This window comes from Agelaius tricolor, unplaced genomic scaffold, assembly GCF_023055355.1.
Source record: "Agelaius tricolor isolate 1412-34295 unplaced genomic scaffold, bAgeTri1.0.p SCAF_36, whole genome shotgun sequence".
Lineage (NCBI taxonomy): Eukaryota > Metazoa > Chordata > Aves > Passeriformes > Icteridae > Agelaius > Agelaius tricolor.
In genome coordinates this window covers 605817-630227 of record NW_027269296.1, presented here as the reverse complement: position 1 = coordinate 630227, position 24411 = coordinate 605817, and the positions used below count along the sequence as shown (strand labels likewise).

The window sequence follows — 24411 nt, the reverse complement described above, 5'->3', positions numbered from 1 at the left end:
TAGTTGCTGTCCCTGTCCCAGGTCAGTGGCTGTCCCTGTCCCGGGTCAGTGTCTGTCCCTGTCCCGGGTCAGTGTCTGTCCCTGTCCCAGGTTAGTTGCTGTCCCTGTCCCAGGTCAGTGGCTGTCCCTGTCCCAGGTTAGTGGCTGCTGTCCCAGGTCAGTGGCTGTCCCTGTCCCGGGTTAGTGGCTGTCCCTGTCCCTGTCCCAGGTCAGTGGCTGTCCCAGGTTAGTGGCTGTCCCTGTCCCAGGTCAGTGGCTGTCCCTGTCCCTGTCCCAGGTTAGTGGCTGTCCCTGTCCCGGGTCAGTGTCTGTCCCTGTCCCAGGTTAGTGGCTGTCCCTGTCCCAGGTCAGTGGCTGTCCCTGTCCCGGGTCAGTGGCTGTCCCTGTCCCGGGTTAGGGGCTGTCCCTGTCCCGGGTCAGTGTCTGTCCCTGTCCCAGGTTAGTTGCTGTCCCTGTCTCAGGTTAGTGGCTGCTGTCCCGGGTTAGGGGCTGTCCCTGTCCCGGGTCAGTGGCTGCTGTCCCTGTCCCTGTCCCAGGTTAGTTGCTGTCCCTGTCCCAGGTTAGTGGCTGTCCCTGTCCCTGTCCCGGGTCAGTGTCTGTCCCTGTCCCAGGTTAGTTGCTGTCCCTGTCCCAGGTTAGTGGCTGTCCCTGTCCCGGGTCAGTGGCTGCTGTCCCCCCTCCCCAGGGCCCTCCCCAAGTCTTGCCTGTATTTATTGGCCCCTGTGGACCCCCCCTGTCCCGGGAGCCCCCGGCCGTGCCCAAGCCAAGGCCAAGTGAAAGCTGCACTAGGACGTGCGTGAATGACGTATCTTTGGGTTTGTTTGTCGTCTTTGTTTTCGGGTTTGTTGGTCTTTTTTTTTTTTAATATAAATATTCTGGTTTTTGTATTTTTGTATATTTTAATCTTTAAGAAAAGGAAAAAAAAGAAAAAAAAAAAAAAAAAGAAGGAGAGAAAGGACATAATTCCTGCAATTTATTCTCAGGTATTCGAGCAATCTCAGGGATAAAATGCCTCTGTAGCCCATTGTTGGACAGAGAGGAGGGTTTTTCCTAACAGCACAAAGAAATGATGAAGTTTGTATTGGAAGTGTAGATCTACCTCACTGGATGTTTGCTAGGTGGGCTGACGTGTTGTTGAGCTTTTCAAATGTGTTTTTTGGTATGTTTGGGATTTGTTTTCTTTTTAACTGTATTGTAGTGGTCTCTTTCCCTTCCCCATGCACTGGTGGAGGCGTCTGGGTCTGTGGATCCGTGTGTGGGGATGGAGGAGCCAGGCAGTGCCATGGGCAGGGAACAGGTGCTCGAGCCCCTGGCAGCTCCCAGCTCCTGAAGTTCTCCCAGCCTGGTGGCTTTTGAGGCCTGTGCCCTGTTTGCCTCTCCTGTGGACTCTGCAGCTGATGGGAGCACTGCAGTGAGCCCTCTGCCCATGGCTGGGATGTCACACAGGCTCCCAGCAGGCTGGGGGGTCAGGATGGGGGTCCCAGCCCCATGCAGGGGGACAGAGGAGCAGCAGACAATGACCAAGGAGTGTTGGGGACAGGGTTACCCTCAGTCCCTGCCCTTCCTCCCCCTCGAGCTCAGGGCTGGCTGTCCATGGCCTCCTGGGACGGGGAAGGTGCAGCTGCTCCATCCCTTTCTCCCTCCTGGCTCCTCTCAAATGCTGACTCACCATGGCTGGGAGAATCTCTGGGTGCCAGGCTCTGGGGTATGAACACTCCTCTGCAGCCCAGGGGTGGCTGGAGCCTTCCCAGGGAGGGTGTCCAGCTGTGGGCACGTTTTCTGCTGGTTTTTAGTAGCAGTAGGTTTAGCTGTGGGGCAGGGCTGGATCAGACAGGAGCACCCACTCCATCCCCAGGGACGGGGGGCTCTGGGGGGACTCGCTGAGGCTGCCCAGAGACCCCCAGCACGTGGGCATTGAGGGGGATGGAGAGCGGCCCCAGCTGCTCCCTGCCCTGCTCCAGTAGTTTAGGGTGAGGTGGTGGTCTCTTCTTGGGAGAGGGGGGAAGGACTTTGTATTTTTTGACTAGCAACGGGATCTGTACAAAACTGCTTCAGGAAAACAGCTTTAGTCTGACGGGGTAAATGCAATAGAGCCTTGGGGGGTGGCTCTTGGGCCTCCCCCCAGCACCTCGGCTGTGCCAGGGAAACTGCTGCCCCCCTCAATCCCTGTGTCTGCCCCCAATCCCTGTGTCTGCCCCTAATTCCTGTATCTGCCCCCAAATCCTGTATCTGCCCCCAATCCCTGTGTCTGCCCCCCTCAATCCCTGTGTCTGCCCCCAAATCCTGTGTCTGCCCCCAATCCCTGTGTCTGCCCCCTCATCCCTATATCTGCCCCCTCAATCCCCGTGTCTGCCCTCTTAATCCCTGTGTCTGCCCTCTCAATCCCTGTGTCTGCCCCCAATCCCTGTATCTGCCCCCAATCCCTGTATCTGCCCTCAATCCCTGTGTCTGCCCCCTCATCCCTATATCTGCCCCCTCATCCCTATATCTGCCCCCTCAATCCCCGTGTCTGCCCTCTCAATCCCTCTATCTGCCCCCAGTTCCTGTATCTGCCCCCAGTTCCTGTATCTGCCCCCCAATCCCTTTATCTGCCCCTCATCCCTTTATCTGCCCCCCTCATCCCTGTCTATCCTTAAGGATTCTGTAGGACCTTCCCCCCCTGCTCCCACTTTAATGGTTTGGTGATTTCTCTGTCAGATGTCTCGTGTGTGTAAATACCTCTGTAGACCTTTCCACTTTCTCTCAGTATTCTCCTTGGTTATTGTTTACAAAAAATAAGAGGAAAAAAAAAAAAGAAAAAAAGTAAAAAAAAAAAAGAAAATATCCAAAGCATCTACTAGGTTATGGAGCAGGGAGATGGATGTGCTCTCCCACACAGAGCTGCCAGGTGGGAGCTCTGAACCATCCCTGCCCTGGGCAAAGCAAATAGGGAATCACTCAGCTTTCCCCCGGGGTGCTGGGATCTGAGAAAACAGGGATTTTTATCTGTGCTGGGAAGCCACGCTGGAGGAGATGGGATTGATTCGCATCTCCTCGTGTTGGCCATTGTGGCTCTTCCCTTCTGCTGACAATAATTAACTCAATTGCTGCATCATGGCCCACCCTGCCCACGGGCACTATGCATGAGGGGACAGGGGAGGATGGGGCGCGCTCAGGGTCCTGCCGTGACACGGGAGTGTTTGAATGTAGAAAATGTGAGAAATAAATGTAGAGAATGTGAGAAATAAAACAAAGACGTCCCTCACGAGGGGGTGTCTGCCCTGGGGCGAAAGCCTTGAGTCCCAAAAATGTCCACGAGGAGACGGAAGAATGTAATCCATGTTTACTGCTAGCAACCAAAGCGTTTGTGTCAAACCCGTGAAGTTTTACAGAGTGGGAGGGAGGGGATGTGGGGGGCTGTGTGTGTGTGTGTGGGGCTCAGGGTGACCCCTGAGCAGTTACTCACGCTTCCCAAAGACATTTCCTGCCGTGGTCCCTGCAGCGACATCCTCTGCCCCTGCTGCTGCAGGTTTCCCCCCCTTCTGCTCGTTTTATTTTTGTCTTTGTACCAACTATGTAAAATGTGGGGTTTTTTAATTTTCTGGAAAAAAAAATTAATAAAGACCATGGGCAATGGCTGCTGGTGATGTTCTGTGTGTGGTTACTTGTGTTTTTCTCCCCTGGGGTTGAGGAGCCCAGGGAACCACACCCCACCTCCCCAAAAGTGCCCCAGCCCTGTCACGGAAACACAGAGCGGTTTGGGTGGAAGGGACAATAAAGCCCACCCAATAATCCCACTCCTGCCATGGCAGGGACATCTTCCCCATCCCAGGCTGCTCCAAGTCTCCATGTCCAGCCTGGCCTGGGACACTTGCAGGGATCCAGGGGCAGCCACAGCTCACAAAGGGAGAGTTTCCTGCCAATCCACGCTGCCCTCTGTCCCTCTGTAGCCATTCCCGTGTCCTGTCCCTCACCATCTCCCCCTCCCCTCACAGCTCCCCCGCCGCCATCTTCCCCTCCCCGCAGGGCGCCCCCGCCCTTGCGCACGCGCGGGCCCGCCCCCGCCCCGCCCCGTCCGGCGCGCGCCGCCGTGTGACGTAAGCGGAAGGGCACGTCACCGTCCGGCGGAGGCTGAGGCGGCGCCGCCGGGGCAGGTACCGGGACCAGGAGGGACCGGGGAGAGCCGGGGCTGACCCGGGGCATAACGGGGCTTACCGGGGCTGAGCGGGCACGGCGGGGGCGTGGCGGGCGGGCTGTGCCTCCTTCCGCCGTGCCTCTCCCGCCGGCGGCCGTGTCCCTCCCCTCACGGAGCCGGCGGAGGCCTGAGGGACGCCCCTCCCGGGAGGGCCCGCGGGGCTCCGGGGAGCGGAGGCACCCTCAGGGTCTGGCTGTGCGTCCCGGGGCCGGGAGGCACCCCCAGGGCCCGGCTGTGCGCCCCGCCCTCGGCCGGCTCCGCTCGCTGCCGGCGGCGGGACGGGGTCCCGGGGGCTGGAGCCTCCCGGGCGGCCCGGGCAGCGGGCACGGCTCTCTCCGGAGGGCGTTGTGCGGGAGCCCTGGGTCACAGCGGCCGTCAGCAGCCAGCGGTGGCGCTGGGTGAGCTCTGCCCGAGCCCCGCGTTAGGAGCTGTAGGAGCAGCCCGAGGTCCAGCGGTTCCCTGCGCTGTTTGTGGCTGTGGCTGTGGGTAGGGATCCCCTCCTGAGGGAGGAGGCCGAGAAAGCCCACACGGAGGATGAGCTCACGAGTGTAACTCGATCTGCTGCTGCCCCTGCATAGTGGGATGAAGTCCAGGCCGTTGGGTCTGGGCTGTTTGTGCTGGGCTGGGTCTGTACGAGCCAGTCCTGCAGGCTGCAGCACTCGGGGATGGTTTTCCTTGCACCAGCTGCTGCAGAATCCACTCAGATGACACAGCTGGAAAATTCCAGAGCCTGTTTCTGAGCTTCCCCACGGCCTGCTTATCCAAGGACTTGCACAGACAATGTAAAGGGCTCCAGATCAGCAAGTCAGAGCTGATTTTTCCCAGGTGGTTTGTTTGCTTTGGGCTCAAACAATCACCTTTAACCCCTTTATTTTCATCTTCCCTTTGATAAAGGAAAGGAGCTCTCAATAAAAAATGTCGTGGATCAGAGAGGGCGAGCTGACCATCATAGAGAGGTTCTGTGCCAACATCATCAAGGTAAGGGGTGGATTTGGGTGGATTTTGTGGTGAGGAGCTGGCAGGTTCTTCGGGGTGGAACTGTCTCTGTCTGCAGAGCTCTGGAAAGGGAGCATTGTTGGCAAGGCTACATTTAGTGCTGGCACTGGATGTGCATCCCTCAACTCCATCCCAGGGTGGGAGATTGCTTAGGCTTAGCCTTGCAAATGAGCAGGACTGCAGGCAGTGCTTGCCAATAAGGATCTGTGCCCTTGCTGACGATGGCAAGGCATGGGAAGGAGGGAGAGAAGAGGGATCCTCACGGTGGGAGTTTAAGGAAGGAAACCGAGTATTGGAACAAAATCTCACCAGTTCCAGGAAGATTCTCTCCTTGCTCAGGCTTGAGACTGGTGGGGCTGCCCTAGAGAGGTCAGTGGAAAGGAGCACTGCTCTCTGTGGGGGGATGTCTTGTGGCCTCTTCTTGTGCTCTCTGAGGGTAACTGTGTCTGTGAAAAGGCCCTTGAGGTCTGAAATGAAAAATGCAGCATAAATCCTGTGTGGCCCCTCCCTGGCTGCAGCTGTGGCAGCACTGAGCTCCTGAGCACTGCAGCTCTGTCCTGAGGGAGGTGGGGAGGGCAGAGCTGCCTTCCAGCTCAGGCACTTGTCAGCACTGAGCTGTTCCTTTGGAGAGCCCAAACTGGCCTAGGAAAGGAGCACCCTGAGCACCCTGCTCATTCCAGCTGCAGGGAGACAGCCCTGGGAGGACGCAGGGCTGCTGGGGACAGGGCTGGGCTCTCAGTGGGGACAGCCCTGCTCACCTGCTGCCCTCTGTGCCTCTCCCTGTCTGCAGGCAGGTCCAATGCCCAAGCACGTTGCCTTCATCATGGATGGCAATCGCCGCTACGCGCAGAAGTGTCACGTGGAGAGGCAGCAGGGACATTCCCAAGGCTTTGATAAGCTGGCACAGGTGGGGAGGATGTCTTCTGCCTTTCTGTGGTGGGAATTTGAGCTGGGTTGGATGCTGGACTGGTGTCCTGTGTTCCTTCTCTCCACTCTTCCCGTGCTTGGAGCTGCTGTTCATCATCAGGATTCACAACTTCAGCTCCTCCCTCTCTGTGTTATCTTGCAGAGTCATTCTATTCTGCTGGTTTTCCTTCTGTTTTGTGCTCAATTAAAATATCTACCTTAGAGATCCCAAGGCTTTTATTTCCATGAAACAGGTTGACTTTCTTTGAAAAGATTTTGAAAGGTGCAGTATGATACAATTTATAAACCAGTGGTGCTTTTCCTTGCTGGATGAGTCCCCTGTGATGGATTCTCATCCTCAGGTAGTGATATTTTCCTCCTGTTCTTTAGCATGAATCTGAAAGGGGTTCCATATTTTTGACAGTCATTTATTTTGATCCAGCCCTGGCCTGGTGGGAAGCCACAGGAAGGTTTCACATGGAGCAGTTGTGTCCTGCTGGCCTGACTGTTCCATTTGGTCTTGTTGCAGACACTGCGGTGGTGCCTGAACCTGGGCATTCGGGAGGTGACAGTTTATGCCTTCAGCATCGAGAACTTCAAACGCTCCAAGGAGGAGGTGGATGGGCTCATGGACCTGGCCAGACAGAAGTTCAGCCGCCTCCTGGAGGAGCAGTAAGAGCCCCTCACGGGTGGAACTGGGGCAGGACACCACGAGTGGCAGGGATGTTCCAAGCTGTGAGAGTGGATTCATGAGGAGAGCCCTCCCCACCTGCAGTCAGGGACTGACTGGAGGGGCTGTGCCTGCCTGGGTGGGGTGTGCAGCTCTGTGCATGCACACTGCCCCTGCACATCACATTTGGGACAACTGTGCCACCCAAACCATGGGGACAAGGAGAGATTTCAGATAATCAGAAACACAGAGTGACAGATGTTGATTTCATCAAAGCTCTGTCTTAATTTTTGGTTAGTTAAAGGTGCCCAGAGCCTATGGTTGTACTCTAAGCCTCCACAGGGAGGGATGCCTGGTCTGTGGTCACGTCCTGGTCCTTTGGTGATGTCTGTACCTCAGGAACTGTGTGGGGAATGATCACTGTGCCTTTATGGAATGCTTTGGGATGGTCAGATCTCAGCCAGCTTGGCACACCTGAAAAGCATTTGGTGGTTTTGCCTTTCTCCAGTTGCCAGCTTTGCTGAAGCTGGGGGTGGGTGTTGGCACTGTGCAGTAGGGACTGATGTGCTTTCTGTGGTCCCCACTGGCTGGGTGCAGGGAGAACCTGAAGAAGCACGGGGTGTGCATCCGTGTCCTCGGGGATCTGCCCCTCCTGCCCGTGGATATCCAGGAGCTGATTGCCCAGGCTGTGCTGGCAACCAGGAGCTACAACAAGTGAGTGACACTCAGTGTAACGAGCTGACAGTCACATCTTCCTCCTCTTCTGAGGGCTGGGACTTGTCAGACATGCTGCACCTCTTTTTCCTTCCTGGTCCTACAAGCACACATCACTGTCATGTGCTGGGCCTTCCCAGGATGAGCCTCTCACAGCTTTTCCTCTGTGCAGGTGCTTTCTGAACGTCTGCTTTGCTTACACATCGAGACACGAGATCAGCAATGCTGTCAGGGAGATGGCCTGGGGGGTGGAGCAAGGCCTGCTGGAGCCCAGGTAACTCTTGGCTTTCTGTGTGAGGCTTTGGGGTGAATCCTGCCTCTCTCACCACTCACACTGCATGAGAAACCTCTCAGAAGCCAAGTGGCTTTTAAATAGATCTCATTAAACCAGTGGGACTGGAACAAATGACTTAAAGTTACTATGCAATGTTTGGCTTTTATTATTTCAGTTACCATGGTGATGGATACACAACCAAGGCAGAAGAGAAATTAGGTCTGTGTCTTAAGTTAGTTTAAATGTGAAGGCAGATTTTATGCCACAACAATTGGCTGCTTGGCTGACAGTCTTAGCTATGAGGTCAAACAACAGATGAATCATGAATGCTGCACTGTTCCTCCACCCTGAAGGAGAGGGAATAGTTACACTCTGCTCCTGCTGCAGATGGAAGCCCTCACAGTCTGCTTCCACCACTGTGTTACGTTTCAAAGAGCATGGAGTGGGATGCTCTGGGGGCTGAATTTGGAATAGCCTGTGGAGCAGACAGCAGTGTCTAAAAGAAGCAAGTCAATGATTGCCTGTGGTCCAGCTCCACCAGCCAGTTTTAATTTGCAGCTCTGAGTTTACAGAAAACCCCTTAATTCTGCTTTGTGGCACATCCATCAGGCCAGGAAGGGTGTGTGATGAGCTGTGTCTCTTTCAGTGACGTGTCTGAGTCCCTGCTGGATAAATGTCTGTACACCAACAACTCCCCTGACCCTGACCTGCTGATAAGAACCTCTGGGGAGGTTCGCCTCAGTGACTTCTTGCTCTGGCAGGTAAAGTCTCTGTTCTCTCCTTGGGATGGTCCATCTTTGCCTCAGAGGGTGCTGGTGTCCACTGACTCCAGGTGCAAGCAGAAGTGAGGGCTCTGAAGCTCCTTCTGCTGGGGTCAGGGAACTTCCAGGATGGGCTGAGTGCTGGGGCACCTCTGAGCAATCTGTGCTTGCATAAAATCATGAATTCTCATCCCTTGGCTCCTCTCCTCACCTTTAGATAATTTCTTGTTTGTAGAGAATGTTTGAGTGGAGTTGCTTCAGCTGAAGCTCACGTGTTATTTTGTATGTACAGTTTGGAGCCAAAACCCAATTGCCTTTAGGCAACCACATCAAATTATCCCCATTCCAAATTATTTAATTGGCAAGTTCTCAGAAGTTGTCTGGCCTGAGCTGTGCTTACCTACCAAGGCATCCCCTCTCCTTCCCCCTATTTTTGGGCACACCCATACCCTGGGTGGTGTTGATGCTATGAAATAACACTTGGCTTGCTCCTCTCGCTGGTAGAGGGGTCCTGTTCAGTGTTGGCTTGTTTTAGCAGTCATCATAGGAACATATTTATCCCAAACTCTGAGGAATTTGGTGGCAAAAATAGGTTTTGACTTGAAATCTTTCATCATCCAGCTCAAGGATATCTTCAGTGCACCACAGCTCTTGGCTCCATTAAGCACTTTAAATGCCATGAGTGGGCAGTAAGGAATATCATGAGATGTCATTTGAAGAATGGCTTAAATGTCATGTCCTGATCCTCAGTTCAACTGTTATTCCCTTAGCCTTTGGTACTCCAGTGTTGCTATTTTAGGTTTTTTATAAGTCTGTGATGCTTAAGCTATTAAAAACACCTCTCTGAAGTCCAACACAGCATTAGAAAGAATTCTGCTGATGCCTTTGCAGGAGTGGATGACTGGTGTCCCAGCAATGAAAACGAATTACAAGGACTCTACACTGTGCAATTTCAGACTCTCCTAGCTGGTTTTTACCTCACTTTAAGTAGAATCTGATAACACAGCCTAGGTAAAACCTTTGTGGGGAAAGTGGCATCGTTTGCCCAACAGAGTTGCATCTTAATGAGTTTTTCTCTTGCTCAATGATAAAATTGTTGGTGATCTTGCTTCCTGCAGACATCCCATTCATGCCTGGTGTTTCAATCAGTCTTGTGGCCAGAATATTCCTTTTGGAACTTGTGTGAAGCTATCCTTCAGTTCCAGATGAACTACAGTGCTTTACAGGTAAGGGAGCCCTGGGGAATGGGAAGCCCAGCCCCACGTGTTCCCTGCACAGCAGCTGAGATCAGGTGAGAGGCTGCAAGGGGGGAGCCATGGTTGGTTGTTAGGATCTCCTTTCAGTAGCAGCTCATGTGTTGCTCCTCCTGTACCCCTGTGGCTTGTTCCAAGGTCTTGGGGTGTGGCCAGACTCCTCTACTTTCAGCAAGTCCCAAAATCTCCAAAGTCAGCCCTGTCTCTGTCACTCATTGCTCATTCCAGCAGCTGGAGCATCTGTCCCAGGGCTCACACTGCTGGTCTGCCACAGGGTGGAATCTGCACTCACACTCTAACAAGCAGGGAGTGCTCACATGCTCTTCCCCCAACTCCACTATTGTTTTTAGGGTCGTTTCCTGTCTGGGAGCTGAAATGAGGCAGCCTGAGCTGTGAGTCTGTGGACAAGTGTCCTCTTTCTGGTGGGTCCAGATGTACCTGCTGAAGGGATTGTTCCTATTGCTCACTGACATTGTTCCTCTCCCTTTGGATCTGTTGCTGTGAGCTCTCCCTGACCTGCTTCTCCTACAGCTGGCCAGTTCAGTAGTGAGATAGTAGTTTGGCTGTTTTTGAGCAAAACCAGTGTGGGAGCTGGAGCTCCTGATGGAGAAATGTGGGGGGCAGCAGCTGGTGACAGAGGCAGAAGGACCTCACCACATCTCACTGCTCAGTGTGTCTGCTCCATAATTATTTGGGTCCTCTTTTTAGAGACGGGCATTCCAGTGCCCTTTTCTACCTTCAGGGACCTCGCTCACCCCTGAGAGTTGTCAAAGAGATTATAGCCAGTTGTGGCTATGGCTGAATTTAATCAAGTGCAGCCAGTCTGGCAGCATCCAAACTGTCCATGTCCTTAACCTCTTTTGTTCCTATTTCTGGCCCAAGTCTGCCCTTTTCCTACCAGCAATTCATTGTATTAGTACAACTAATGGCAGTTCACCTTCTGCATGAAGAGGGAAGCAAAGAAGGCAGTAGTGTTTGTCATTGCCATGAGCTTAGCCTCTGTCTGGAACAGTAAGGTCACTGTTCTGACTTTGCTCCTGGTGCTGGTTTCTGACAGGCAACAAATGCAGCTTCTGTTCCCAGCTATTCTCATCTTTGCTTAGCTCTGGTTGGTGGCTGGATGTGTTCATGCCATGCTATTATCAAGGTTTCTCATTGTCCACATTTGTTCTCTGCTCAGTTTTCTCCCTGTAAGAGCCACTTTGCAGTGTCTGAGGCTGCCCTTTTTCCCAGGGAACCCTCACAATTGTGCAAAGGGAGGAGTTCTCCCTCACAGGAACTGAGATTTAGGAGCTGGGTCTTTTAAAATCTAAAATAGGTGATCTTGAAATCCAAAAGAGGTCACAAAGCAAATTCTCTTGGTGGAAGGGTTGCTGTCAGTGAGGATGGTGGGGCTGGGGGGACTTGCTGAGAGGCCAGGATGTTTTACAGCAGCTTTGGGAAGAATGGGCTGCTGCTTTTGGGATGTGGATGGGCAGCAGGATGGGAGGGGTGACAAGGTACAGAAACCCCCTTTGATTTGGAGGCATTGGATACAAGAAATCCTCCTTCCATCAGCTCAAACAGCATCACTTTCCATGGCTGGCATTTTATTTCCCAGCTGTTTGTTGCTCTCCATGGAGTCCCAGGATCACCTGGACCCTGCTTTTGGTGCCTGGTAGATCCTGGGGAGGAATTTAGGGCTTGGCTGGCCAGCCTGCCCCTGCAGGGGTGAGCTGAGTCTTTGCTGGGCCACCAGCAGAACTGCACTTTGAGGAGTGAAGTCTCCTGCTCAGCAGGCTGCTGCTGATCCTTGCAGTCAGCCCTGAGTGCATCTCCATTCTGGGGGATTGCTGGGGATATTTCTGCTCACACTGCCAGCACAACAAGAGCTAATTTCCAGAGCTATAGCTGCCCTGGGCTCAGGAAAAGTGTGGGGATGAGTGAGTCAGGCTCTCATTACAGTAATTGTTCTTCTTGCTTGTTTGAAAGAGCAGCACTTCCCAAGAGTGTGTGTGTGTGTGTCAGTTTATGTCACAGTGACCAGTTTTACAGTTTTTAAAAATAGAACCTCAATATTCCTGCCTGCTGATGTGTTTTTGCTGTTGGAGGCTGCAGGCCAGGATGTGTGCAATAAGGAGAAATCTAAAAGTGATGTTCTACAACGAAATATTTCAAATAATTGAAAGGTAGACAAGGATGGCTCCTGCCTTTGCTTTTCTCCTGCTGTGTCTCAAGCCAGTACACTCTGAGATCACAGAAATTTGGGGATGCTGAGCTTATTCCTGCTTTTGTTTTAAAGCTGATTAGCTCAATACTGGATCACCTCAAAAAATTGCCCTGTAAGTCATGGTTTGGAATCCCCTAAAACCTCTCAGCAGCCGGGGGAATAGGATCCAAAAGGCTGTGATAGCACTGGTGAGGATAAGGGTGTGTGTGCCTGGGGTCCAGGAGCTCTCCTGTAGCTGTTCCTCTCTGATTCCAGTACCTGAGGGTTTCCCCACAATCTGTCCTGACTTTTATCTGTTCTAACTAGGAGCTAATGCTCTGAGCAGAGCTGTGCCCTGGAGGACATCCCTGTATTTCTTGAGCAGCTGCCTCAAGGTGGAAGAGGCAGAGCAGAGTGAGCCAGGCTGTCTGTCCCCCTATCCCACAGGTGAGCTCAGGGGCTGCTAAGGTGCTAACACTCCTGCTTTTCCCTGCAGAAGGCCAGAGACTCCTACCTGGAGGAGAGGAGGCGGCAGCAGCTGGAGAGGGACCAGGCCTACGTGAGCAAGAAGCTGCAGCAGGAGGGGTGCGTGTCCCGCGCAGACGCGCGGCGCCGGCGCTCGCTGCTGCAGAGGTGCACAGCCCTGAGGGAGGAGAGGATCCAGGGCTTCCTGCAGGCCCTGGAGCACAAGAGGGCAGATTTCTTGGAGAGACTGTGTCCAGTGTCTGCGTGACACAGGTGCCGGCTCTGGGGACCGCGGCCTGCAGAGCGAGCGGCTGCTGCCCACAGGGGCTGCTCCAGGAGCTCCCATCCCGCCGGCCCTGCCCTGCCCGAGCAGGGATGGCTGCTGGGAGCTCTCCTGGCCTGGGATGCTGCTGGGGAAGGTGCTGCCGTCCTGTGTCACCTCCCTGCCCCCTGCTGGCTCTCTGCTGCCGGGTCCTTGGCAGCCCAGGTGTTCCAGTGACCAGAAGTTCACTGCAATGAGCCTCCCCCAGTTCTCTGGTTGCTCCTGAGCTGGCCCAGCCACACCAGTTCAGTCCTGTTAAATCACTCTGGGCTCGGGTCCCTTCCCTGGCTCTGCAGTAGGGAATCTCCTGCTGAGATGTGCTCTGTGTCCCACCAAGGGAGAGGATTGTCCTGCTGTTGGGGGCATTCCCCTCTGCCTGCTCCCTGAGAGCATCTTGTCTTTTCCCCACTGACTGCTGGCTGGGATGTGTCCACTCCTGCTTTCCAGAGAGCTAAAGGAAGGGTTCCCAGCCTTGCTGTGAAGAAAAGAAGCTGCTCCAAAGCTTCAGCAGGTTCTGAGATCTCTCCTGAGCAGTGTATGTGGGGAAAACCCAGGTGCAGGAGGTGCTGGACCACACTGACCTTGGGGAAGGCTCTGAGCAGGCAGGAAAAAAGGATTGCTTGGGAATGAACCTTCTCAGGAAGGGAATTGGCTAAACAGGTGATGGCTGCCACATGCCAAACCCTCTGAGGGAGCTCCAGGGAACGAGGGTGGGCCTAATGCAGGAATACAGTAGCCAAAACCCACCTCTGACCCCAGCCCAAATGGTTCAGAAGGGCAGTTTGGCTGATCCTAAAGGGAGTGGCCAGAGCAGCTGTGGAGTATTGCTTGTTCTCAGTTTTCTGTTGGCAGGGAGATGGACAAGCTGATTTCCAGGGTTGTTTCCATCCCTCATTCCTCCTGGTTTCCGTCCCCACGATCAAAATGACTGAAAATGTCTTGAATTTTGCTCCTGATGCACACACACGTGTGGCAGTACCAGCTGTTGCTGGGTTTTGAAGTGTTTCTTCCTTACCTCCAGGTGAAAACCACAAAATGCAGATTTAACAGCCTTGTAAGTGCTGCACACTGAGCACTTGGCCTGTGATTGTGAAGAACTGTGTAGTCAAACTGGGAATAAAGTATATTCATACCAAAGTTATTTAAAAAATAACCTGAATGTTTACAAGTATGTGGAGCTGCTTATTTTAAGGTGTGTGAAGCTGGAATCCAGGTTTAATATAATAATATTTAATCTGTGACAGACTCCTCATGTGATTCCTGCTAGCCTGGGATGATTTGCAGGTTATTTTTGCAGTGCAGTGTGAGCAGTTTGCTGATACCCCAAAGCCTGCCCGAGGGAAGCCGTGTGCAGGTTCCACCTCTTGTGTAAGTAACAAAGAGAATTTGGCTAAAAATGTGCTGAGATGATGAGAGCTGTTGATTTTAAACTTCTTTTGCTGTATTTTATATTTTCCATGTTTCAGGAAACTGGAAAGTGTATATACTCTCCATGAGATGGAAACTCCAGTCTGCTTTGCCAGGCTGATGGGGAGAGGGGAGACTCCTCTACTCAAAAAATGCATTTTTGCCCTAAGGAAAAAAAAAGTTTCTGTTGTGTTCTGACTCTACAGGTGACAAAAGCCACAGAGGTGGCTTTCCACAAAGTACTGGTCCTGCTGCAGGGGAGGTAAGTAAGTGAAGGATCTGGTTTAGAAAATACTTGTGTGGAAAGTTTTAATCCATTTTATGAAAGGCATCACTGGAGCAGGGGAGGAGGAAGTGCCCTTCAAGCAGTGGCAAAAGGTTCCTGTTACCTGACTTGGTGCATTTCAGCTGCATCAGTTATTGCAGTAAATGCAATTGCAGTTGTTTCCCCTGTGAGCCTTCCTTTGTCAGAGGGTGCAGGTGAGTTACCCAGGCAGACTCCAGAGTTTCAGGAGTGCATCTTTCCAGTGAATCTGTGGGAACAGAGCCACAGGCTGCTGTCAGTGAGAACAGCACCTCCATCATTCATTTACATGGGCTGAAGATGGGAAGAATCAGCATGGCTGGAAAAACTGTGCAGCTGAGGTGTGAAAAAGCCTGAATTGACCTGGGCAGGGAAGGGGGGAAGGCTGTTCCTTGGGGTGTTTTTCTGAATGAGGCTGAGCTAAAAAGTGAAGAGTTGAGGGCGCGGTGAAGGGGTGATGAAGATGTTCGGCCGGATTTACAGCGCAGGGGCCGCGGCGGTGCCAGGTGTGAGCAATGTCCCCTCTTGGAAGGAGCCCAACTTCCCGAGCCGCCTGGCACCAGCAGCGGGCACCTGTGTGAATTGATTGAACGTCGTTTCATTGCTTTTTAACGTTTCTGTCTCTCCTTCCAGCAGTGCCGCCTCCTTTCCGGACCGGCTCCCGCATCTCCGGTGTTTTCACAGGGAAAGGGCGCCCGGTGCTTCCCCCGGGAGGGGCCCGCGGGGCGGGAGGTGCTGAACGAACAGCTCCGCTCACCTGCGCGCGGGATCGCGGCGGGGTTCGGGGTGTCCCCCCCTTTTCCCCGAGCCGTTTTCCACATCCCGGATTTTCACCTTTTCCCCCCCATTTTTCCCTCCCCCCCCCCCGGTTTCCCGCGCGCGCGCACGGAGGGGGGGGGGGGGTGAATGGCGCGCGCGCCGCCCCCTCCGCGCGCCCCCCCCCCCCCCATCCCCTCCTTCCCTCCCCGCCTTGGCCCCAGCCCACGTGACCCGCGCGGGCCAATGGGCGCGCGGGGCGGCGGGGATCCGGCTGGAACCGGTTGGGCCGCGTCCGGCTCTATATAAAACTTTATAAACACCCGATTCCAATTAGTGGGGTCGGGACCAGCGCAGCCCGCCGGGTGCAGCCCCGCGCACCGCGCCCCGCACGCAGCGCCCCGCACCGCAGCGCCGCCAGCGCGCCCGGCTCCCCCACCCCCGCCTCCCCGCGCCGCTCCCTCCGCCCCCTCACGCCGCCCGGCGCGCTCCGCTGCCCGCACACGCTCACACACACACTCCCACTCACACGCACGTTCACACGCGCGCACACGCGGAGCCATGCCGAAGAGAAAGGTACGTGCAGCTGCCGCCCCCCGCCCCCGCCGCCCTCTCCCCCCTCACGGTGTCCGTTCCCCCCTCACGGAGCCGCCTGTGGGAGGGGGGGCGGGACCAGCGCTCCCCCCGCGCCTTCGGGGCGGTAACGGAGCCGCGAGGCCTCGGCGGGGTGGGGGCGGCGGTGCCGGCGGGGCCGCGGCGCGGGAGGGGCCCGCCGGTCCGGACCGGTTGGTTTTGGCGGGAGGTCGGGGCGAGGGGAGGGGGAGGGGAGCGCCGGTGCGGGCGGGAAAGGGCGGGAAGCGGCGGCGGAGCTTTGCCGCCAAAACGGCGGGGGCGGGAGGGGAGGGATGCGGGGCCCGCCCCGAGAGGCAGCGGCGCCCCCGCACCGACCCCGCGCACGGCCCCGGGCCCCGCCTGCGCCGCCCCGTGCGGGCTGTGCCCGGCATCCCCCGCCCGGCCCCGCGGGGAGGGGCCGGCACCCGCCGGGCTGCGACCGGCACGGTCCCCTCGGGATTTGGGGTGAAACAGCGGCTGGGGACCGGGTCCTGTCCGTCACTCGTCCCTGCAACCTGTGTCCCTGTCCCCAGGCTGAAGGAGAGACCAAGGGCGATAAGGCCAAAGTTAAGGATGAGGTAAGAAGTTCAGTGTTTTGAGAAAGTTGGATCATCAAGTGTTTCCTTTGGAAGATGAGGTTTAACGCCATCAGAATAACTGGGGAATAGTGGGGAGGGTTGGTCTCAATTGATTCTGACTTTTCAAAGTCTTAACTGCTTTTTAACCATGAGAAATCTTCTTTTAACTGTGAAAAATCTACTCAACTATCATTAGCTATTAGTAATTTCAACAGCATAGCCTCATGTTTCTTGAGAACACAGAAAAGGGGAAACTGGGAAACTACCATCTTAATTTCTAAAAACTAAAGAGCTATAGATATAATTTCTGGGGATTTACTACATTGGGAAGAGAGCAAGTTTGTGATATTTTGAGAATGCCTATCCCATGTCATTTTAATGGAACCATTCTCCTTTTCCAACAGCCTCAGCGGAGATCAGCGAGGTTATCTGCTGTGAGTATCCTCTTGCTGGCAGAGCTGTCACCACACCCGGTGGTTTTACACACAACCACTGCGTGTGTAAATGTGTGTCAGTGCTGGAGGTGAAAACTGAGTTCCTGCCTTAAGGACCTGGCCCATTGTATGCTGCTGTGGGAGTGGTAAAATAATGGACAAACCAAACAGCTGCTGCAGTTCAAATGCTTTATTTGCTTTCCTAAAAAGAAGCTATTTGGCTGAATGTTTAAAAAAAAAAAAAAAGAAAGTAGTTTGTTTCTCTGAAGCAGGATTTGAACAAGGGCCTGGAGTGCCAGGACAAAGTGGGAATGGCTTCCCACTGCCAGAGGGCTGGGATGTGGGGAGGGAATTCCTGGCTTTGAGGGTGGGCAGGCCCTGGCACAGGGGAGGGTGTCCCTGCCTGGCAGGGGTGGCACTGCAGGGGCTCTGAGGTGCTCCCAAGCCACACCATCCCACCAGTGTCTAACCAGGTTTTCTCTCCCTTGCAGAAGCCCGCTCCTCCCAAGCCAGAGCCCAAACCTAAAAAAGCAGCTCCAAAGGTGAGTTGGGTCAGGGCTGTTTGGAAAGGTGAATAAAGGGTGATGAGGTTTGGCATTGCCTGGCAATAGCAACAGCTGACAAACCTTTGGTTAACAGCTGTGCAGTGAGGAAATGGAGCTGCATCCTAAAGCTGAACTGACAACTTGCAGATTTTACAGAATTTGCATAAAAAATACCCAAGTGAAGGCTTCCCACTTGCTGTCAGTCCCTTCACAAACAAACCTTGGTGTCTGTGTTCTTTTGGGGCCACCACCCCCAAAGGGGGGCTGTCCTCGTGCCTGGCTCTGGGAGCTGCCAGCAAATGTTGTCTTGCATTTACAGAAGAGCGAGAAGGTGCCCAAGGGGAAGAAAGGAAAAGCTGATGCTGGCAAGGAGGGAAACAACCCTGCAGAAAATGGAGATGCCAAAACAGACCAGGTATCCCAGCAGCCTGGCATTGATTCCTTTCCCTCTCGGACCCAGACAGGTCTTGGCTTGTGGGTGTTGCTTACAACACTCAGCACGGAGGGGGTGTTGGTAAAGAGTTAAATTGTTTGTTTGCCAGGGGATGTTGCCACATGGAAGTTACTGTTCTTCTGTGAATTCAAAAAGCAACTTCTGAGTTGTGTTGTAGGCAACAGGTGTTCAATTTAATTTTATTAAAAATCAGAGCTGTGCGGCCCAGAGAGGATTTGTTCTGCTCAGGGTTTTGCTGTATAGAAAAATGAGTGTCCATTGTTTTAATGTGTTCACTTGTTCCCCTTTTCCTTTTCAGGCACAGAAAGCTGAAGGTGCTGGTGAAGCCAAGTAAAACGTGTGAATTTTTGATAACTGTGTACTTCTGGTGACTGTACAGTTTGAAATACTATTTTTTATCAAGTTTTATAACAATGCAGAATTTTGGTTTACTTTTTTTTAAGCTATGTTGTTAGCACACAGACCGCTTCATTGTTGTGTTCTGGGGGGGTGGGGGGCAATGGGGACAAATGTCATTTAGTCTATTTCTCAAAACCTAAATTTTAATAAGAAAAGCTTCTGCCAGTCCCCCAGTTTTTGGAAGAAGGGCCCTTCCTGCAGGGAGGAAGAAGGGATTCCCCCGTGCTGCGTGTCAGTTGTGTCCAAGTGAACGTCAGAGCTCCCAAGATGCTGTTGCCTGCTCCACATCCGAGTGCCACCAGTTCTGCCCCGGTGTCCCCCTGTTCTCCCAGAGCCATCACTGCAAAGCACAGCAGAGCTGGGACGTTCCTCTGGCCGAGGATCCGGATTGCTGGTGGCCAGTCTGGGATGGGCTGGCTCAAAAAGGAGCTGCGCTTCCTCTTTTCCTCTGTGGACCCTCAGATGCAGAATTCTGCCTCTGGAGTTTGTTCTCCTCTCCAAGTCAGGGTGGGTTTGTGCAGCGTTGTCAGACAACGTGCCATGGGAACGTGTCCACCCTCACTCTAAACTTCGCCCTCTGCCAGTGCAAGCTGAACATTCTGACGGTTTTTAGCAACTTCTCCATTTCAGTAGTCCACCAAGGGAGGGGAGTTTGACAGTTGTTGTAAAATGTTGCGGATTGTAGCCCATGTCCTGCCTAAATTACCATGATTGTTCATGAAAAGTACCTTTAATAAAGCTGGATACGGTTTGGCTTGGACTGTTCTTAATGCTCTCTAATTTCTCCTGCCTTTAGTTCACTTCATGTGGTTTAAGAACATTTGCTTTCTGCATGCCTGTGTTTGTGTTTTCATTCAGATAATTAATTGTTGTAATTCACACCTGAAAAGCAAGATTTCCTTACCTGAAAGTGAGGTTTCCTTGCCTAAAAGCTAGATCCCTGCAGGGTGGTTTTAGAGCCTTGGCTTACTTGGAGGCTGAAAATGGAACATCTAAGTGAATCCACTGAGTTAATTTTTCTTTATTTTCTAAAATGTAGCACTGTACGAAACAGGGAGGAATACAGCGATCTTGCTGCAGAGAAAAGTAAAATTCTGGTGAGCTTTTCTTGGGAGTGAAACCAGAACTGGCTCCATAAAACTGATGATGTGTTACATTTCTGCACTTAAACTTGAATATTGTTGCTCCTGCTAATCGAATCCAGACCTGGCTGGGGTAGTGACTAAGCAGGAGACGAGATTTTTTGAGTAAAAATGCACCATTTTTATAATGGCTACTTAGACTCCAGAGCAGAGCCAAACCCAAACCCCCCTGTGTAAAAGTCTCCTTCAGTGGCTGTCAGATGAATATTTTTTCCATCCCTGCTTGGCTTTCCCTGGGATTTCAGTGTCTGTTTGTGATTAAGTTCAGTGACCTGTTTCAACCTGTGCTGATTTCAGAGGGAATCCAGTGGAAACGAGCAGGGCAGAGTTTCACATCCAGAAATTTCCGATGTCGGGAGTGCTGGAAGTGTCCAGGAGCGGCTGCAGGCACAAAAGGCAGTTTGGGATGTGCCCTAGGAGCTCTCGTTCCATCCCGTGTTCCACGGCTGCTCTGTCTAACAGAAAAAAAATAATGGTGAATAATCCTTAATAATCTTCATCAAACCCCACCCAGAAACAGCCACCAAACCTGAGCAGTCGCTGGGGCAGCTGGGCAGTGGGATGTCACTGTGGAAAAGAAAATAATAATTAAATCTTAAAATCAGAAAATTGGAAATAGCCTGCCTTGCTTTTGTAGTCTTACCTTGCTGAGCATCCATAAATGAACAAATATTTCCAGAGGAGCTGGGTCTGAGGGGATTCCTGTGCCCAAGGTTCCAGAATGTTCTGGTGTTCCCTGTGTCCATCAGGGCTGGGTGACCTCCTCACCCCCAGTCATTAACAAAGTGCTGCTAATGAAGGGGAGCTCGGGGCTGCTCTTTGTTGGGGAGTTACTCCTTCACTTCTCCATCCTCCCACCCCAGCAGCCGGTGCTGACCTGTGTGGATCCTTGCAGGATGTTTTCCCCAGCCAAGCACAAACCCAGTGATTTTAAGCGGTGTCTGCCACCTAAATTCCTCAGAAAGAAAAGGATATTTTGGGTGCTGAGGTGCTTCCCACTGGCTGTGCCCTGCACTGCTGGAGTTATTGGCCTGTTGGGCTTGACTCGACAGGCAGGGCTCATCTATTTCTCCCTAAGCAAATAGAGACTGAGGGATGCTGAAGCCAGTAAATCCAACTAATTAGCTGTGTAAATTAGAGCTGGGGAGCAGGCGCTGAGCTGCAGCCCGTGCCTGCTTCGTGCTTAAGGCACCACAAATCTGCATCGCCGCCTGCCAGAGCGCCTGGAGCTGAACAGACATTATTTTTTCTGCTAAATTGTAATCATTTTACATGGAAAATGGTCTCTTGTGTATCTGTTGGGAATGGGACTGGTGCTGCCAGGTGCAGTTAATGGGCTGGGCTGGGCTGTTGGGTGGGCTCTGCAGCAGCGGGGATTTTGTCCTGCTGGAGCTTTGGGAAACTTCACATCCAGGGGCCAGAAAGTCACCACTGGCAACAGAAAAGCAAATGAGTTCTGTGCTCCACAGCAGGCCTGGAAGCTGGGCACAGTATGGGTTAAATCCATGCAATATTAGAGCTCTGCCACTAATTTGTTTCTGCATTTATTGATTTCAGCACAAGTCACCTGGGAAATAGGGCCAAACTGCTGTTGTCATTTATTTGCCTCTTAATAGGTGAAGTTGCAAAGAATGGCCAAGTTCTGCACAGGGCTGAAGCCTTTGGGACGCTGGAAGTGGATACTGGGGATGATCCTCGTTTTCCCAACACTTCAGGATTTTGCTGAGGTTTTAAGAACAGTGAGATCACTGATAAATTATAGAGCAAAGCATCTGGACTCCCCCCAAAGCAGCAACAACTAAACTGGGCAGGAGTTAATGTGAGCAAGTTGCCAGCATTGGCCACTTCCCCACATCCTACAGAGCCACCTTTCCCCCAGCCATGGGCTTATGTTAAACTGAAAGGAGATTGGGCTAAAACCCACGAGATCAGGTGAACTGGACCATGCCAGGAGGGCTCCCCAAGTCCCTGCTCCTCCCAGTACAGTGCCCTAGCATGAACAGCTTTGAGTTTCAGAATAGTTTCCCCCTTTTGCCTTCACAGAGCTCAGTTCTGTGTGGAAGAAGGAGCAGTTTCCTCCAGCCCTGCCACGGGTGGGCTGAAAGGGAACAAGGAAGGCGAATGGACTGAATTCAGTGAGTGCATCCAGAGGATATTGAGTTGCAGGATCATTTTTGTCAGAGGAATCACGCAGCTTGATGGCACAGGGATTTCATTGTCCCTAAATCATCCCAGATATGGTAATGCCATACCCAGGGACTAATATTGCTGACTATAATTCCTGAGAAATGGCACCTTCTCCTGCAGTTGGTGGAGATGAAATGGAGCTTGAGTTAAACTCACAATTTACAGAGTGAGCCCATCATTTGTAAGGGATGGGAAGGAGATGGCACAGGGGGAGCTGTGGTAAAGTTGATTGAAGCTAATAAAGATCTTTAATAAGTTGGCTTTAGAAGATTTCTGATGTGAGAGACTGGGCTTTTTAAAGACTCTATTAAAAACTGGTTTGTCTATTTTTTTTTTTCCCTTTTTTAATGTTTTAACCATCTCCTTACAAAGGGAGCCAGAAAATCTATGGTGTGCCAGAAGAAACAGGAGTAGAAAATTTCAGGGAAAACTTCATAAAGTCGAGACTTTTTAAGATGCATTAAAGCCTCCAAACAAAAACACTTCATTGCCTTGGGTACAGCAAACCAGCCTGGAGAAAGTACTTGGAGAACCAAGAAGGAGCAGTCCCAGGTGTGGAGTAGGTACCACAATTCTCTGCATTTTGTGGGACACATAAACCCCCCCAAAATTTTCTACTTTTCCCCTTTAAAGAGATTTGATAGTAGATTTAATTTTTTCTCACTCAGTTACCCCACTGAGGTTCCTTTTGGATTTTGAGCAGATTTCCCTGCAGGCAGCAGCTCCCCCCTGCTCTCGGCTTTGTGCAGAGGTGGGTGTGTGTGGCAGTCTCCTCCTGGAGAGGAGTTACTATTAGATTACTACTAATCTGGATTACTATTTTGGCACTACCCAGACAGATTTTGTTTGTTTTTATTCCATTGAAGTGGTGTCTTGGTGCTTCTTGATGTAATTCAGTCTCACCTCAGCACAAGAGCTGAACGTTCCTGTATTAGGGCTTCTGAGTTTAGCCCGAGGACTGATTGCAAACTTGGGCAATTCAATTGTCTTTTCTCATCATCTCCTCCTTACTGGAGGCAATGGCAGAGGTTGTTCCTGTGCTGGGGCTGTTTCTGGGTGGGTTTTGGTGGCCTGAGCCCGGCTGGAGGTGCCCAGGTTTCCCTGCCATACCATGATCCAGTAACTGCTGTGCTGCCAAGCCCCACAGAGAAAACTCCCGCGATACTGAATTAATTGCTCGTGCAAAAAAAACCCCAGGATTTCAGAGGCGAGGGGATCGAGGCAGGTTTGCAGGGGAGGTGGACTCGGCACGGCCCAGCTCATTACCAGGCCGGGATTAACAGCAGCTTTTCCTCCCTTCGCCACACGGGGGAACCGGGGAACGCCGAATGCGGCTCCGGGCCCGCCGGGGAGCCCAGAGCAGCCCCGGGGAGGCTGAGCCGGGGCTCGGGGCTGGCACTGATGGGGGGCACCGGCTCAGAGCCCAGGATCGGCGCTGCCCCGGCACCCTCAGAGATCAGAGCTGGACAAACTCCGCTCATGCCATCAGGGTGAGCCCCCTCCGAGCCTCCTTTCCAGCTTTTGGGGTGATTTTACTCAAAATCCAGACGGAGTGCTCAATTCCTCATTGGTTTACAGGCAGAGCTGACATTGCAAAGGAATTTATCCATGTTATATCGAGCCTTTGAACTCAGGCTTCCCATATTCTATTTTAAGAATCACTGGACCATTCCTTTTCCTCTTCAGGCCATTATTGCAGCTGCTGTGGCACATGTCCTGAAAGTTTGAGCCTAAAACTAGAGCTGCCACTCTCATCTGTCCTCAGCTTGGGAAGGGATATCCTAAACCCAGATTTAAAGAGGGAGCCTATAAGCCTGGTCTCTTGTTGGCACAAACTGCTTCTATCAGGCTTGCTGAATCTTCAACTTGGGATCACAGAATAAGTGGTAATGGTCAAAGTAATACTTTAGTTATTGAAAAGTGTCCTGTGCTTTTTGTGTTACTTCATTTTGCTTTTGTATTCCAGTATTTGAGTTTGTGCTTTTGCTCTGCAAGCCAAATCTAGGAAATCAACTTGTAACATCTGTGCTAATCTCCTTAAAAGTCTAACCAGAATGATTCTTCTGATGCTGTAAAGCTCTGGGCTCACTTTGCCAGCCAGCAACGTTTACCTGCCTTGTGTTGGACTCCCAGAATGATATCCTGGGACCTCCATTGTGCTGAGGCAGTGCCACCAGTCCCTGGTTTTCCTTCACCTTTCCCACTCCCCAAAGCCTCAGCCCTTGGGTTATCTCCTTCCAGCACATGCTTTCCATGTTTATCTTTTCCAAGGACGGTGTTGAAAGCTGGGAAGGAAGTGGCTGCTTCCCAGAGCTGGCGAGATTGCAGGGAAAGCACTTGACACCCTCATGACACTTCCTTGAAATGGATGCAAAACAGAAAGATGAGCTCCTGGTAAGCCAAACTCATTCCTCTCATTCAGTTCTCGGTGCCTGCTGGGGACAGGGATTTATGCATTTATTGGGGTGAGGATTTGTTGGATAAAGTGGGCAAAAGTCCAACCAGAATTATAGGGGAAAAGCAGAAGGCAGAGATTTCCAGTCACAAGGGTAAATGCTGTGGCAGGAAGATGTAGCAAACGTTTAATCCAAGTGTTTCAGGGAGATCTGAGTGCTGAAAACCACATTTTATTCATGTCTCCATTGAGCACACCCTGTCACCATGCCCTGGTAGCTGTAGATAACAAACCTGGAGTGATTGTTGGGCAGGCCAGGGTTCCACCCAAGTGCAGTGAATTGTTGGGAATTTGGTTTAGTGATTAACCCAGTGAGTGGACAAGTTCCATGCACACAGCAGGGGTGAAGCAGCCCTCACCCTGTGGGCTGTGTTTGGGAGGAAAGGCCGGGCTGGACGGGTGTGGAGCAGCCTGG

At 52.5% G+C, this 24411-nt stretch overlaps 2 protein-coding genes across 3 annotated transcripts; both read left to right on the top strand.

Moving 5' to 3' along the window:
• Positions 1-4048: 4048 nt before the first annotated feature.
• DHDDS (dehydrodolichyl diphosphate synthase subunit) lies at positions 4049-13860 on the top strand. Of its 2 annotated transcripts, XM_071453525.1 has the most exons (9): positions 4049-4133; positions 5069-5152; positions 5961-6077; positions 6606-6748; positions 7344-7460; positions 7633-7734; positions 8381-8495; positions 9614-9721; positions 12433-13860. In XM_071453525.1, the coding sequence occupies exons 2-9, from the start codon at positions 5090-5092 to the stop codon at positions 12667-12669; spliced, it is 1002 nt and encodes a 333-aa protein (XP_071309626.1). In that variant the 5' UTR covers positions 4049-4133; positions 5069-5089; the 3' UTR covers positions 12670-13860. The 2 variants fall into 2 exon arrangements, with proteins under 2 accessions (XP_071309626.1, XP_071309627.1); XM_071453526.1 differs by lacking the exon at positions 9614-9721.
• A 1586-nt stretch (positions 13861-15446) lies between these two features.
• On the top strand, positions 15447-18977 carry HMGN2 (high mobility group nucleosomal binding domain 2). Its single transcript, XM_071453527.1, has 6 exons — positions 15447-15766; positions 16336-16380; positions 16785-16814; positions 17306-17356; positions 17679-17774; positions 18112-18977. The coding sequence occupies exons 1-6, from the start codon at positions 15752-15754 to the stop codon at positions 18145-18147; spliced, it is 273 nt and encodes a 90-aa protein (XP_071309628.1). The 5' UTR covers positions 15447-15751; the 3' UTR covers positions 18148-18977.
• Positions 18978-24411: the final 5434 nt, after the last annotated feature.